The 16,159-nt window shown below is 57.4% G+C and overlaps 1 protein-coding gene across 4 annotated transcripts; it reads left to right on the plus strand.

Moving 5' to 3' along the window:
• Positions 1 to 262: 262 nt before the first annotated feature.
• Positions 263 to 16,102, plus strand: DBN1 (drebrin 1). Of its 4 annotated transcripts, none has more exons than XM_042945515.1 (15): positions 263 to 283; positions 737 to 823; positions 5,547 to 5,602; positions 6,216 to 6,328; positions 6,487 to 6,561; positions 6,662 to 6,808; positions 6,947 to 7,024; positions 7,299 to 7,450; positions 7,535 to 7,598; positions 11,622 to 11,681; positions 11,768 to 11,891; positions 13,164 to 13,328; positions 13,758 to 14,437; positions 14,702 to 14,804; positions 15,025 to 15,935. In XM_042945515.1, exons 2-15 carry the CDS (start codon positions 738 to 740, stop codon positions 15,093 to 15,095), a joined length of 1,974 nt encoding a protein of 657 aa, XP_042801449.1. In that variant the 5' UTR covers positions 263 to 283; position 737; the 3' UTR covers positions 15,096 to 15,935. The 4 variants fall into 4 exon arrangements, with proteins under 4 accessions (XP_042801449.1, XP_042801474.1, XP_042801467.1 ...); XM_042945540.1 differs by lacking the exon at positions 263 to 283 and adding an exon at positions 12,690 to 12,827 and having other exon boundaries at positions 609 to 823; positions 15,025 to 16,102; XM_042945533.1 differs by lacking the exons at positions 263 to 283; positions 737 to 823 and adding an exon at positions 1,052 to 1,084 and having other exon boundaries at positions 15,025 to 15,934.
• Positions 16,103 to 16,159: the final 57 nt, after the last annotated feature.

The following is a 16,159-nucleotide window of genomic DNA, read 5'->3' on the forward strand; positions in this document are numbered from 1 at the left end:
GACAGTGGATAGTGATGGGGATGGACTAGGAATGGGCCCTTCGGAGGTGGGGATGAGCTGCAGATGGGCCAGGGTGGCTGGTCCAATTGGGTTGGGTTAGGGGGTTGGGACAGAAATGGGTTTAAACTGGTTTGGGATGACGGTGAGGCTGGGACGAAGAGAAATGAAGCACGGAGTGGGGCTGAGTGGGGCTGGGCCCGAATGGAATGAAGTGGGTTTGGAACTGGGACAAGGAGCTGGAAAGAAGAGGGGTGAAGCTGGGCCTGGGTAGTGGTTGCATACGGTAAGTGTGGTGAGGTAGGGTCTCGGCTGGGTAAAGGGCTGGAGAAGTGGGTGAGCGCCTACGTTGGGAACACCGTAGGCGAGGTTTTAGGACGTGGGTGGGACGCGCCTAGAGAGCTGAAGGGCAGACCCGCTCCCGGGCGAAGAGTGCAAGGGCTGTGGGTGAGGGGCGTGGGGGCGCCCCGGGGCAGGCCGGGAAGGGGGGGCGGGCCTCCCCCTGCGCCGGGCCAGGGCGGCGCTAGGACCGAGCGCGCGGAGGGAGCGAGCCGGGCGGAGCCTGCGCCCCCCGCCCCCCGCCGGCCGGCTCCCCTCCCCCCGGCCGCTGGCTCGCTCGGCTCGCAACGCTGCAGAGGCTCCGAGGCGGCAGCGGCGGCGACTCCTTCTTTCCTTCCCTGCTCCTCTGGCCGTCCGTCCGTCTGTGCGTCTGTCCGTTCGGTCTCGGTCCGGCCAGCAGCATGGCTGGCGTCAGCTTCAGCGGCCACCGCCTGGAGCTGCTGGCGGCGTACGAGGAGGTGATTCGGGAGGAGAGCGCGGCCGACTGGTGAGCCCCCCGCCCCCGCCCCCCCGGCCCCTTTGTCCCCGCGCCGCCGCCGCCGCGCCTTTGTTTCCACCCGGCTCCGCCGCCCTGCAGCCGGGAAGGGAGGGGGAGACCCCGAAATGGTGCAGCGGCCCGGGAGGGCCAGGGAGGGGCTGCCTTTGTGCGTGCCGGGGGAGGGGCCGGGCCGGGCCAGGCGGGGCACTGCCGGGCCCGAGCTCCCACAGGCGGCCCCAGTCTCGCGGTGGGAACGGTGGCCCGACGCAGGTCAGGGAGAAGCAGGGTCCCAGATGTGTGGTCCGGGGCCGCATGGCCTTGCGGTAGCCCATCCCCCGCCCTCTGCCCTTCCGCCCCGGGCCCGGGGGACAGGTGTGCACGGGGCGGCCAAGGGCACCTTCGCCACCTTCGAGCGGGCGAGGACCGGGCGGGGACGAGGCGGGGACCGAGCTAGTGGAGCCAGCGCAGCCTGCCTTGCCCAGCCCGGCCCGGCCACAGCACAAAGGAAAGCTAGGGCGGGGGAGGAGCAGGGCGGGCTGGGGGCCGGGGCGCCCCGCCCACCGGGGGGCCTCTCGGAGTTGGGGTGTGATGGAAAGACGTTCTTTGCCACATAGCAATCACCCAGTGACTCCTGTTCCCCTCAGGGGTCGTGGAGGAGGCAGAGATGAGTCCTCTTCTCTCCGACCCGACCCGGAGGGGATTGTGGGGACTAGGCATCAGGGCTGGGAGATGCAACGGGGACTGAACTGCATGAGGGGTTCCTGGGAGGAAGCCCTCAGGCGCACAAGTGTGGAGGGAACCCCCAAAGAGGGATGAGAGGGCGAGTAGATCCACTGAGCCCCTAAGCCTCATGGCCCAGTGGCCAGGGACTCTCAGCTCCCTGGTGGGGGAAAGCTGAACTACCCTCTCCCGCTTCCCCAGCTGTTGTCTTCCCCTGAGCTGTATGAGGGGATGGGCCACCTGCTCTCCCTCTGGAGTCCCCTGGGTGGCAGGAAAGCAAACTGCCCCATTCAGGAATCATCTTGCCCCAAAATACTCTCTCCTGGGACAGGTACCCATTCCGTTCTCTAGGCCTGTTCTTCTCCTGACAGGCAGGAAACTGAGGCACAGAGAGAGGATAGGTGTGAGGGACCTCACCTGGGCTGGCTTCACCCTCACTTTAGGAGGGCAGTTGGGTAGGGACACTGACCTGAGGGCTGGAGGAGGGGCAAGATGGCCAGGTGCCCATGCCATGGTACTGCAGCACTGGCTGGCAGCCAGGCCTGGAGGGATGGACGCGGGAGACAAGCTCTCATGTCCTGCAGGTCAGTCACAGGAGAGGCCAGCACAGGCTAAGTGGGCAGGCGGCCCACCTATTGTCCCAGCCCTGCCCCAAGGGGGCTGAGATCATGGGAGGAGTTCAGGGCAAGTGGCCGGCTTGGCCTGGTGGAGGAGTTAGCCTTGGGATATGGGCCCTGTCTGCAGAGAGGCACAGCCCACCCTAAGACGTCCCCCTCACCCTCCGGTCTGGTGGTTAGTGTCTGCCATCATCCCATTTCCCCCCTAACCTCCCAGAAATTGGGCTCTGGCGGCCTAGTACAGGGCCACACAACCACTGCTGGCCCACATCCTGCTTAGCAGAGGCCTGGGCTCCCAACGCCCAGCAGCATCCATGTGGCCAAAGCAAGTTATTCATCACTGGCATGCGTCACCCCCCCCATCTGGGTTGTGTGTGGGACACACACACACACACACACACACGCAGACGCGCAGACACGCACCCTCGCACATGCACACATTTGCTCACTCCCAAGGGCCCAGATAGCATTTTGTAAAAAGAGTGTGAGAATCATATCCTGCAGAGTGGGCCATGAATTCCTCCAAAGCCCAATACAGAGCCAGGGGTACAGTGGGGTCTCAAGACTCATGGGCAGACCCTGCACTAGGAGGCCAGAGGAGGGCATCTTGGGTACAATTGCTGTCTTGGTCAAGGGGCTTGGCACTGCCTTCACTTACCTTGCCTCTGAGTGGGAGGGAAGGGGATGGGGGAGCTCACTCCTAGGTGGCAGAGCCTCTGAAATGGACCACTGCCCTGGCACTGGGCCCAGGAAGTCAGGTTATGTAGTGGGAAGAGCAAGTGTTGTCCTGGGTGTGACACTACTCACTGTGTGACCACACACAAAATGTCTGCTCCCCTCTGGACTTTTTGAAAAGATGAAGAGGCGACAGGACTCCACCATATCTGGGACCCCCAAGGCCCTTCCAGCTGCAACATCCTGAGAGTGGGATTGTCCTGAAGAGTCCACCTGCCTTTGGTCCCCCACCTCAGCTGAACTCAGGATCTCCCTGGAGTGGCTACACTCCAGTCCCCACCCCACCCTAGTCCAGTGTCTCTGGCCGAGGTGGTTTCTCAGAGTTTGTGTCAGTATCACAGGTACCTACTGTTGCTGCCCTATGCTGGTCTTGGAACCCAGGGAGTGATAAGTGTGGATTGACCAAATCAAATGCTCAGCTTCACAAAGCTTACAGCTAGGGCATTGTCTGTCTTCAGGGGTTGGAGCTGGTAAGACAGGTAGATTCCTGGGCCTCCCTTCCTGATACCTTGTAACAGCTCCCACCCATGCAGGCCCAGGCTGCCTCTGATGTGTTGGAGGAGCTCAGGTCTAGTGAAAGCTAGGATGGGTTCAGATGCCTCCTGCTGTCCCTGCTAGGGTGTGGTAAGTGCTCTGGGAAGGTGCAGCTTAGGGCAGGGCTTTCTTGGGAGCTGGCACTGGGGGCCCTGAAGGATTTCAGCCAAGGGTGGGCAGTGGGGTAGAGAACTAAGTCTGGCCTTCCTGTGGAGGGAACCACATATGCAGAGGCTCCAGGGTGGGAAATATCCAGAATTGTGTTTGGGATAAGGGAGCCATCCAGCACACCCCAAGTGTTTGGTGTGGATATGGATGTCTGGCTGGAAAGACAGGTGGGGCGGAGCTCAGGGTTGAAGACCTGCAACTTAGGCATGGTTTCTGCCAGGCAAGGGCTGTGGCCATAGCAGGAAAAGATGGCCAGAGGTGGGTAGGCAAGGGTTGGGACGGAAGGGGTCCTTGACAGGCAGGTGTTCTTTGGGGGAGCAAGGGCCCCCAGAGAGGCTGACAAGTTGTCCCAGGGAGATGTGATATCTAGAGCAGTGTCTGGCAGCCCAGGGTCTTTGAGTTCTGCCTCCATTTCTGGTCTGCAGAATGGAGACAGACAGACTCTCCCTGCTTCTCTGAGGGCCCTTTGTTCCCAGTGGTGGGTTAGGGTAGCCAGACAGGTGGTGGGACAGCTGTGCTGAGAAGCAGCTGCCAGGGTTGGGGCCCAGGCAACAGTTGGACCAGGAGCTCCCAGCCCCACAGCCCACCTGTGTCCCTTTCTGGAGGGAGGGATCCCAAGAAGCAGGGGGCTAGGGATCTTGACTTGTGCTGACCCCTTGAGACTGGGCCAGGCCCTCCTTCCTTCCCTGGGCCCTCCTCCTTCCTTCCTCCCTCCCTCCCTCCCTCCCTCCCTCCCTCCCTCCCCCTCCTTCTCTCCCCCTCCTTCTCTCCCCCTCCTTCCTCTTCCCGCTCTCCCTCCCCCTTTCTTCCCTCGCTCCCTCTGTCTTTCGTTTTCTCTTCATCTCTTCACTTCCTTTCTTTTCTCTTTCTTCCTCCTTTCTTTCTGTTTCCCCCTCCCTTTCTCTTCTCCATCACCTTGCCTCCCCTTCTTCTAGCTCCTAGCCTCCTCCACTTGCTCTGGGAGTAGAGAAAGGAAAGCGTGGAGAAGGAGCTTGAGACCTCCTGAGCCTCCGGGACAAGGCTCTTCTTCCTCGCTCCAGTGGGTTCTCAGGAAACGTCTCTGCCTTCCCTTGCGCGAAATGGATGCTGTGCCACTGCTGCTTGGGGAGAAAAAGCCAGGGCAGAAAAAGCTAAGGAGGGGGAAGGAGGAAGGCTGCTACAGTCAGCTTTCTGGTGAAGCTAAGACAGAAGGAAAGGCCCGCACTCCCAGGAGGCCAGGGCCTCAGCTCTGGCAGAGGCCTAGGGGCTGGAAGTCCAGGAGAACATGCCAGGGGTCTGAGTCTGGGCAAGAGTGACAAGAGTGGCCACGTTGACCTCATCCCCATTTCTGAGAGGCCAAGATTGAGGCCAAAGTCATGTCCCCAGGGTCCTTTGTGTTCAGGAGAATGTGGGTAGGGTGGGCCAGTCATGTGCCAATTGCCAGGTTGCCATGGTTACCCAGGGATGCCCATCGAAGAGAGCACCAGGTTCTCTCTCCTTCCCCTCCCTTGCCATGGGAGGAGGGGCCGTGGGTACTGAAGAACACGCCAGGTAGGTTCCTGGCGACAGCCAATGGGGGATGAGGATCATGGTAGCCAGGGAACGGTAACCAAGGAACCGTCGCCTTGGAATCTCCCATCTCACACCCGCTCACTGGGTTGTAGGCTGCCAGGGCCCAGGCTCTGAGCATGGGACACATAGGCTCCCTCAAAGCCAGCGACCAGGCAGCGGTTTCTGCCCCATTGCCTACTCCCCGGCTGACCCAGGCCTCCCTGTCCCAGGTCCCAGGCTGCCTCCCACTGGGCTTCAGCCAGAATTGGTGCCTAGCCCTGCTGTCGTGATGACATGGCAGTGCTGGGCCAGAATCCCTACTCTTGGCCTGCCCCCTCTGTGTTCCTCCTCCTCCCCAGAGCCATCCCCACCCAAAATTGGCAGCCTGGGCCCTGACAGTACTCTGAGCCGCCCCTCCCTTTCCCCAGGGCTCTGTACACATATGAGGATGGCTCAGATGACCTCAAGCTTGCAGCATCAGGAGGTAAGAATTCCAGCCATTCCTTTGCCTTCCTCTCCACCCCCTCCTCTGGTTGTTTTCTTCCCCACCCGCCTGGCTGCAAGCCATCTCCTTGCTTGCAGCCAGTCGACCCACACTTGTCTGCCTGTGTCCTTCCTCCAGCCATCCCTAAGATCCCCAGGGTGGGGAGGGAGGGAGCCTTGCTTGCTATTTGATTATAAGAAGAGTGAGCCTCAGAAAGGGAGAGTGACTGCCCAAAGTCACTCAGCTAGGAGAGAAGGGGCCTGGCAGGTATGGCCCGGATCACTTCCACTTTCTCCGGAACCCAGGGGTTTTAAATTTTACCTCAGCGGGCACTAGCACGGTGTAAGAGATGGTGTGCGAACAGTGAGACAAGGGATGTGTGAAGAACAGACACTTCCTCAGTCCTACCCTAAGTCAGGCCCCAGGGGTTTCAGAGACAAAGCTCGCTCCTGCCTGCTGGCCCTGTCTCACACCAGCACGGAACTGCGGGGCCTCCAGATCTCTGGGTGTGCCTGCAGAGCCTACGAGAGGAGTCTTTCCTTCGGGCTCCAGGCCCTTTGCAGGGTAAGGGTTAAGGAGATGGAGAGTCCTGATACCCTCCTGATTCCCCCAGATGGGGGTTTGCAGGAGCTCTCCGGCCACTTTGAGAACCAGAAGGTGATGTACGGCTTCTGCAGCGTCAAGGACTCCCAGGCTGCTCTGCCAAAATATGTGCTCATCAACTGGGTATGCAGCTATGGGCTGGGAAGGGAGTAAAGGCCCCACTTCACCCACTGACACCACCAGAGAGCGCCCCACTAGCCCCCTGGAAAGAGAGCCCGGGGCCTCAGGCTGCTGCCCCCTCTTGTCCTTTCCCGACCTCCTCTTCCCTGGGTACTTTGCAGGTTGGTGAAGATGTGCCTGATGCCCGCAAATGCGCTTGTGCCAGCCACGTGGCTAAGGTGGCTGAATTCTTCCAGGTGCGAGTGGGGGTGGGGCTTGTGGGAGCAGGGTCTCTGCACTGGCTGGTGGTAGTGATGGGACAGAGCCATGCTGCCTGAACACGACTTCTTGCTGCAGGGTGTCGACGTGATTGTGAACGCCAGCAGCGTGGAAGACATAGATGCGGGTGCCATCGGGCAGCGACTCTCCAATGGGCTAGCGCGGCTCTCCAGCCCCGTGCTGCACCGACTGCGGCTACGTGAGGATGAGAACGCCGAGCCGGTGGTCAGTGTGCCTGGGGCAGGCTGGCCCTGCCAGGGCTGCACCTGCCCCACCTCTCTCGGTCCTCACCCTTTGTGTATGGCAGCTCCCGGAGCACTCAGCCCATTCTCCCCACTCATGCCAAGCCATTTGACTTTGCAGGGCACTACCTATCAGAAAACTGATGCAGCTGTGGAAATGAAGCGGATTAACCGCGAGCAGTTCTGGGAGCAAGCCAAGGTGTGGACCTTGGCCCCAGCTTTCAGGCCGAGCTGCCCCTCCCTGACCCTACCCCAAGGCATAGCTCTGGCTTCTATCCCCAGGTCCCTCCCTTAAACAATGTGTTCCATCTTGTTTGCTACCCCAGCTGAAAGAGGGAGCCCTTTTGGCTTTATGCCTATAGGGCATAAATCCCAGAACTGGTACCTACCCAATCCTGGGTTGGGGATGGGCTGGAGGGGCAGAGGCGGGCCCCAGCTCAGGGCCTGCACTGCCTTGGCATGGGGGGTTGCAGAAGGAGGAAGAGCTGAGGAAGGAGGAAGAGCGGAAGAAGGCTCTGGATGAGAGACTCCGGTTTGAGCAAGAGCGGATGGAGCAGGAGCGGCAGGAGCAGGAGGAGCGGGAACGGCGCTACCGAGAGCGGGAACAGCAGATAGAGGAGCACAGGTCGGCCCTGCCCCACCCCGGGCCACATGCTCCAGGCCTTCGGTGGACCCACCCTCAGGTGTGCATGCTGGCTTATCGTTCCAGGAGGAAACAGCAGACGTTAGAAGCTGAGGAGGCCAAGCGGCGGTTGAAAGAGCAGTCTATCTTTGTAAGTTTTTAGCCAGGGCTTCCAGTCTCCTAGTGAGGGGAAGTGAGAATGGTCCTTGTGTTCCTGGGCTTCGCGGGGGGCGGGGGGATATCCGTGGCTTGGGGACAGTTCCAGGTGTTCAGGGTACCTTTGCATGGACATGGAGTATCACAGTGTGTCAGGCCTGCCACCTGATCATGTGGGCCTCTGTTCCTTGGCTGTGGAAAGAAATCTCCTTGGAAGAAGCTTCTTTTATAGAATAGAAGAGAAAATCTACCATGACCTTCACTGACCAGCCTCCCTCTACCCCTCCCAGTGGAGCCTAAGAGGCTTGGGGTGGATTGGGCACACTTCCTGCACTTTGGGGTCCGGCGGCGTGGTCCCCACCACAGTTGTGCTGCAGAGCCACATGAATGAGCCCGGGCCAGTGCTCTGAGCATCTGTAGTATCTCCTTTAGAGTAGCCCCTGTTCCGAGGGTGCCGTCTGACATCCAAACATTGTGATGGGCCGTGGGACCTGACCCTTTGAAAATCATAGTGGAGTTGAGTCTTCATGCTTTGAATTGAATTTTGTATTTCAGCAATAGCTAAAGTCGTTCAGGGCTGAACATGGTATAGTTCAGGATGGGAGGTGGGTAGTACTCATCTGGATTGGGACTATGATGGCCATTTGTGCTGCGGGGACACAGGGTCATACTCACAGGAGGCTGGGAGGGAGGAGACCGGTCAGCCCTGCAGAGGCCCTGGCATGAAGTGGCTGTCATAGTTCACTCTAATCACAGTAGCCCCTCGGGGCGGAGATGATGTGTGGTTAGTAAGCTCCACCTGCAATCGTTCATTCAGCAAACGTTTGTCACCTGCCATGTGCCAGGTGTTCGAAACAGTGGAGAACAAGGTGGGCAAGATTTTTTTCAAAATTAATCGACGAATCCACTTACTTTGAATTGTGCCGAAGTGTATGTAACATAAAATGTGCCATCTTAACCATTTTTTAAGCGTACAGCTTAGTGGCATTAAGATTGCCAATATGTTCGTATTGTACAACTGTCATCACTATTTATCCTCAAAAATTTCATCTTCCCATACTGAAACTCTGTCTGCATTAAACATTAAACTCCCCATTCTCTGTTTCCCCAGACCTCAGGCAACTGCCTTTCTACTTTGTATGAATTTGACGCCTCTGAAGTACCTCATTTGAATGGAATCATGTAATATTTTTTCCTTTTGTGACTAGGTTATTTCACTTCGCAGTGTTTTCAAGGTTCATCCATGTGTCAGAATGTCTTCCTTTTTATTTTTTTATTTTTTTTTTATTTTTTATTTTTTTTTAACGTTTTATTTATTTTTGAGACAGGGAGAGACAGAGCATGAACGGGGGAGGGTCAGAGAGAGGGAGACACAGAATCTGAAACAGGCTCCAGGCTTTGAGCAGTCAGCACAGAGCCTGACGCGGGGCTCGAACTCACAGACCGCGAGATCATGACCTGAGCCGAAGTCGGCCGCCCAACCGACTGAGCCACCCAGGCGTCCCAGAATGTCTTCCTTTTTAAAGCTGATAATACTCCATTGTATGTATACACCACATTTTGTTTACCCATTCAGAGCAAGGTCATTTTGAAAAAGTTGATTTTGACAGAAAATTTCACACACACGCACTCAGAAGTAGAAACAGTAGTAGAGTGAATCCCCTGATCACTCATCTTCACCAGTTGTCAGCATTTTAGTCAAAGTCTTAGAAGTCTTAACACCATTACCATTACATTAGAGTCTCGTCTGGCCCTTCAAGTGTGGCTCATGTGACAGTGACAGTGGATGCTCTAGCAGGTCAGTGTGGTGACCCTACAACTGCAGGACTTTAAAGACAGTCCCGTGTGTGAAGTTTGGAATTTAGGACCATAAAATGCTTTCTCCTTGCTTAAGCTGTTCTGCTTTCTGTCCTCTGTTAAGAATTGCATTCCTTATACTGAGTTCTGTTTTTGCCTGGGCTGCCAGGGAGCTCCCCATGTATCTGAAGCTGCTCAGGCACAGCAGTGCTTTTGACCCTATGATTAGTGTATTGATCTCACTTTCCTACCCAGAGCCCTAATTTGTTTCAGTGTTTTGCACGTTGTTGGTAGTTAAGGCTTTTGTGATGAGCTTGCCTCTAGTCCTTTTTTTGAATCTGGCAAAGGACTCTAGTGAGGTTACACTAGCCAGTGCTGGAACATCATCAAAGGCTGGTGGCATGTAATTTATAGGAAGGCAAGGACCCTGCCTGGAGCCGAGTGAGCTGAGGAGCAAGGGAAATTTGAATGGAAATAGAGAAAGGTAGGTCAGAGGAGGACTTTAGGTTTCATTCTGGAAGACACAAAGCTGTGGTTGGAGTGACATCCATCTTGAGGGGTACTTTGGAGGGCCATTTTCTTAATGTATCCTGAGGGGAAAATTTAAATTTTAGATTATATGCTCAAAACAAAGAAGCTCTGTAACTTCACCACCTTACCTGCAGCTTATTCTCTCTGCATCAGTCCCCTCCCCCAACCTACCCCATTTGCCACAATAGTAGCAGGAGCAGCATTGATTAAAAATCTTTGATGTAGTGAGTTCAGTTGTGTAAATGTGTGCCAACTGAACCATGTGCTGGCCGCTCACACACACATCTGACTTCTCAGCCTGTGTCACCCACAGGGGGCAGGGGTGATGATCCCAGAAAAAGGAAATTATGATATAGTGTCATCTGTGGTGTATGCCTGGAACACCTCATGGAGACCCAAAAATGACCTGAATGGGCGAGGGTCCTTTTGTTCAGGAGGCAGTGCCAAGCTGAGGCTGAAAGCAGGAAGAGTTGAACCTGGGTGGGAGTTGGGCATTTGGGGCAAGAGGGATTGATCTCCCGTGTGAAGGCACGGAGGTGGGAAATGGTGTGCGTGTTCCAGGAACTGTGACTACATTGTGCTGAGGACTTTGTGTTTCATTTTACAGGTAGTGTGGGTGAGTCACGGCGGGAGGAGGGTGTGAGAGAGGTGACGGGCTAGATCAGGCAAGCGAAAGGGAATGTAGGATAAACAAGGAGCCCCATCTGCCTTTACTCCTGGGGTTGCGGCCTCAAAACTGTCCAGTGCAGGTAGCTAGTGAAGTGCAGTAGGGGATGGTCTGCAGCAAGCTGGGGTGAGGGTTCCAGCAGTACAGCTCTGGCCAAGAGCACACGGGCCATTGTTGCCAGGGCTTCTGGCATTTCAGGAGAAACTAGAGATCCTGATTTCGGTGTGATACTCCTGATTTTTAAGTGGTAGCAACTAATGTTTTAAAAACATCATACTGGGGGTGCCTGGGTGACTCGGTTAAGTGTCCGACTCCTCTAACTTTAGCTCAGGTCGTGGATGGAGCCCCATATCGGGCTCTACACTGAGAGTGGAGCCTCCTTGGGATTCTCTCTCTCCCTCCCTCTCTGCCTCTACTCCATGTGTATACATGCACTTTCTCTCTCTCAAAATAAATGAATAAAAATTAAAAAAAATAATAAAAACATCATACTGGCAAAACAAAAGCCGTCTGTGGGCCATACTCAGCTAGTACTCACTCCGGCTCATGAGAAGCTCCCCAAGGGATGTTAAGCTAGGAGAAATCATGGTCTGATTTGGATTTTGGAAAAAATCTTTTTATGGGAAGAGAGCAAGGATATGGGACTAATGAGAAGCCTTCTGTCATAATGCCAAGATCCGGGCATCAGTGATGGGGGTGTGGTTGGCTAGGTACTGAGGTAGGAGGTCCAGGAAAAGTTAGCTACAAAGCAGGGAGCACTCCTGAATGACCCTGGATGCCTGTTGGATCTCGGGGTGATGGTGCAGGAGTCCCTGAGCTGGGTATCCAGGGCCTGTCTGAGCTGGAGATGAGGTGCCTGAGGGCCTTGTAGAAAAAGGGACTATGTGACTGGGTAGTGAAGGGAGCAGAGGTGCTGCCCCCAAGCTGCTTCCTGCCAGGTTGTGGAGAAAACATGAGGCCTGTAAGAAGGCCAAGAGCTCCTGGGAGAGTGGGATGACCAGGACACTGTCTTTTTGGTTTCAGGGTGACCAGCGGGATGAGGAAGAAGAGACTCAGATGAAGAAGTCAGAATCGGAGGTAGAGGTGAGAGTTGGGGGAGCAGGACAAAGTGAGGTGGGCAGGGCTTGCCTCAGCTGGGCCTGGCTCTCACCCTTTCTTTGTGCCCCTAGGAGGCAGCAGCCATTATTGCCCAGCGGCCTGACAACCCACGGGAGTTCTTCAAGCAGCAGGAACGAGTTGCGTCGGCCTCTGCGGGCAGCTGTGATGCACCCTCACCCTTCAACCACCGACCAGGTAGTCCCAGGTCTAACCCCGCCCCCCACCTGACCCCCTCTCCTCAGGTTTTGGGCCTGAGCCTCTCTGCGACTCTTGGAAGGGAAGCCTTCCTTGCCCAAGGACCCCTTTGGAGAAGGCAAGGCCATCCATTCATCAAGTGTGCTTTCACCCACTGGCTCCCAGGTGGCAGGACTGAGAGGGGCTCAGGTGGGGGGGGGGGGGTTGGTGTTGGCCTTGGCTGAGCAACAGGTAGTGCTAGAGGTCATCTGGGCAGCTCTGGCATGGGCTGAAACCACCCCCTCCCGCCCCCTCCCCCCGCCCTTGAGTGTGGGGAGTGGCCCTCCTGGGGTTGAACTAGGTCTTGCCTGAAGGGCTGTGGGTGCATGTGCGGTGGACTCTTACTCTGGCCCTGAGTTTGAGCAGCCTGGAGCCTGTACCCAGTGCTCACCGTTGGGATTCTCCCTGTGCAGCTTCTACCTCCCTCCACAAAGCACCCTCCTGCTCTGTCTGCTGATCTGAGTGTTTGCCCCTGCTGTGTGCTTGGCCTTGTGCTGGGGTTCCAGGGGTGGGGCAGGCTGTCCCTGTACTGCTTTGAGTCTGGCTTTGTGTGGCAAGCTCATTGCTCTGCTTGTCTGGTGCTGGTGGGAATCATCTGATGGTTTGAGGCTGTGGCCCAGTATGGCTGATTGTGTGCCCTAGCGGAAGGCAGTTTGGACTTCTAGGGCCAGCCCTGGGGGCGGGTGAGGCCTCATGGGGGTGGGGGGGAGACTGACCCTCTCTTGTCCTCTGTCTCTCTCTGTCTGTCTCTCTCGGCAGGTCGTCCGTACTGCCCTTTCATAAAGGCATCGGACAGTGGGCCTTCCTCCTCCTCCTCTTCCTCCTCCTCCCCTCCACGGACTCCCTTTCCCTATATCACCTGTCACCGCACCCCAAACCTCTCTTCCTCCCTCCCATGTAGGTAGCAGCCCCAGGCCTCAGTGGGGTGGGGTAAGGAGGGCCCCGCTTCCCAGCAGTGCCCCTGCCCTCCCCCATCCTGACCGCTGATCTCTGGTGTTTGTCCCCAGAGCAGGTATTACCTGCCTCTTGCCCCTGGCCCTGAAGGGGCTCTTGTCCCAAGGGACCTGGCTTCTAGGGTCTGGAGCTGTGGTCTGGCCCCTGAAGGGCTGGGGGGCTCCTAGCCCCTACCCAGACTCCAGACAGGAGGTGATGGCCAGGCCCCCAAGGTGGACAATCCTGGTCCCACCTGACTCCCTTGGCCCTTACTGACCAGCCTGGGGGTTTGTTCCATAGGCAGCCACCTGGACAGCCACCGGAGGATGGCACCCACCCCCATCCCCACCCGGAGCCCATCTGACTCCAGCACGGCTTCTACCCCTGTCGCTGAACAGATTGAGCGGGCTCTGGATGAGGTCACGTCCTCGCAGCCTCCACCACTGCCTCCGCCACCCCCTCAAGGTGAATGAGGGGCTGCACCCTAGCTGCACCAGGCCTCTCCCCAGTCCCCAGGCTGGGAACCCCACGTGGCCATAGTAACAACTCCTTAGGGATCTGGGCCACCCATCACTGGGCCTCCCAGTAGCTATGGCAGGGAGGAAGCTTGGTGTTGCAGTCAGACCTGCTATCTCTGAATCTCAGTATCTCTCACTGGAATGCGGTTGGGGCCTTCTTCCCAGGGCTGCCGAGCAGTTTAAAGACACTAGGAGATAAAGGGGCAGCAGGGCCCAGTGGGTGTTCTGGAAGGTGCTCTTGTATGGAGCTCTTAGTAGAAGCCTTCTGTCCTGGAAGTCAGGGGGTGGGCAGAGTACAGTAGGGTGGCTGTCCCAGGCCTGCTTCTTTCCCTGAGGGAGCTGACCACATCTCTCTCCTGCATTTGTGCTATTGCAGAGACCCAGGAGCCCGAGCCTGGCCTGGATAGTGAAGAGACCAGCAAAGAGGCCAGAGCAACAGCCCCTCAGGCCTGGGCAGGCCCCATGGAGGAGCCCCCACAGGCACCAGAACCTCCCCAGGGGCAAGGCAGCCCCACGGAGGACTTGATGTTCATGGCATCTCCAGAGCAGGCTGTCCTGGCTGCCCCTCTGGAGCCTGCCATGGCCAACACCACCACAGCTGACATCCCGGTAGCTGATGCCATTGAAACCGACACTGCCACTGCCGATACCGCTGTTGCCAACACCATTTCCCCTGCCGCTGCCAGCCTCATTGACCTATGGCCTGGCAATGGGGAAGAGGCCTCCACATCCCAGGCTGAGCCTAGGGTCCCTACACCACCTTCAGGTGCCGAGGTCACTCTGGCAGAGGTACCCCTGCTAGATGAGGTGGTTGAGGAGCCACTGCCACTGGCAGGCAAAGGCTGTGCCAACCTTCTCAATTTTGATGAGCTGCCTGAGCCGCCAGCTACCTTCTGTGATCCAGAAGAGGAAATAGAAGGGGAGCCTCTGGCCACCTCCCAGGTCCCAACTCTGCCCTCTGCTCTAGAGGAGCTGGATCAGGAGCCAGAGCTGGAGCCAGAGCCAGAGCCCCACCTGCTGACCAATGGCGAGACCACCCAGAAGGAGGGGACCCAGGTGGGGCAGGGACAGCCTGGTGGTAGGGGTGGTGTCAGGTTTCTAGCAGGCAGTACCTCCATTCTCTGAGACCCATATTATTGGAGGGAGGCTCCATTTCATTCTCCCTCCTTGGGCCATCTCTGCTTTTGTGCCCAAGGCAGACATATGTTTCCCTGGAAACCACTGATAGAATCACTGGTTGCTGGGGAAACGCTCAGGCCTGGTAGGTCAGCCCTAGCCCTCCTGGGTGGGGCCCAGTGACCTGGAGCTTTCCTCCCGCAGGCCAGTGAGGGGTACTTCAGTCAATCACAGGAGGAGGAGTTCGCTCAATCCGAAGAGCTGTGCGCAAAGGCCCCGCCTCCTGTGTTCTACAACAAACCTCCAGGTAGTGCTGGGGTGGGTGATAGGAGTTCCGGTAGGGGTGCTGGGTTCAAGTGTGAACATGCGCGCGCGCGCACACACACACACACACACACACACACACACAATCACTTGGGGGTGTTGAGTTCAAGTGTGGATACAGCCACAGCTCCCAGGGGTTTGGGGAAACAGCCATGGATGTGCTGGGCCATCTCCTTATCTTCCCTCCTTTCCCAACACCATAGAAATCGACATCACCTGCTGGGATGCAGACCCAGTACCAGAAGAGGAGGAGGGCTTCGAGGGCGGTGATTAGCGGTGGCGCCCGCCCTCAGGCTGCCCTCGCCAAGGCCGCCCACCTGTGCCGGCCTCTGGCCAGACGGCCCGCCGTGCCTGCACTCGCAGCAGCTCCGCCTGGCACCCACTCCGGATTCCGGCCCTGGCCCGGGACTTGGCCGCTTCCCCACCCACAGGGCCTGACTTTTACAGCTTTTCTCTTTTTTTTAAAGTTGATAGGAGACTTGTACAGTTGACTGGTTTTCCTCCCGTTGGTAGTTGAGACGCTGTTGCAAATTCTACCCCCTCCCCGCCCGGACCAGATTGTAGCTCTTAGTCCTCCCTGCTCACTCAGCTGGACGGGGTGGAGGCCTCGCCCTTCGTGGGAGCCTGGCGTCGGGGGAGCTCTGGTGGGAAAATGCCCCACCTCTTTTCCTAGTTTTATGTTTCTTGGAAAAATATCACTTTGTATTCTCTGTCCAGGGCTTCAGATATTTTGCACGAATTTTAAAACATGGCAATAAATGGCTCGTGGGCTCTGGCTCCCTGGGACCCCCTCCCCGCCCTTCTCTTGACCCCTCCCCGCCTGGCCCAAAGGAAGTAGGCCCAGCTGGGGCCCCTCAGCTTCCAGGCCCTTTCCTGCCCCCCTCCTGCTGGGCAGGTCCCAAGCTGGAGGCCCTAGGCGCGGATCAGGTTAGGGCTATCGGTGGGGCCCGGGGCTTAAATGGCCCCTCCCTAACTCCTCCCTCTTTGCTTGGGTTCCTTTTTCACGTTCAGTAACTGTTTTTGGAAAGCACAAACTTCTGTAACGGGTCGTGCTCATGTCTGTTAATAAAGAAATCCAGATCCCTTCAGGCCTGCTGCTCCGGGCCTCCAGGGGCGGATCTGTGGTGTGCCGCCTCCCCTGACCCCCATTCCCAACTCTTCCCACCTCCAAGGCCACAGGGAGCACCCTCACCGTGATCTCACGGGCAGGGAAGGTAGGGTCTGGAGCTCCCAGGGGAATCAGCCTGTGAAGTTTAGTTCCTCAACCTCAGGTTTTAGCCAGAAGACGCGTTCAGGTTCTGGGTCGCCAAGGCCCAGGCACGCCTGGCTACCAAAACC

The sequence above is a fragment of the Panthera leo genome, chromosome A1, assembly GCF_018350215.1.
Source record: "Panthera leo isolate Ple1 chromosome A1, P.leo_Ple1_pat1.1, whole genome shotgun sequence".
NCBI lineage: Eukaryota > Metazoa > Chordata > Mammalia > Carnivora > Felidae > Panthera > Panthera leo.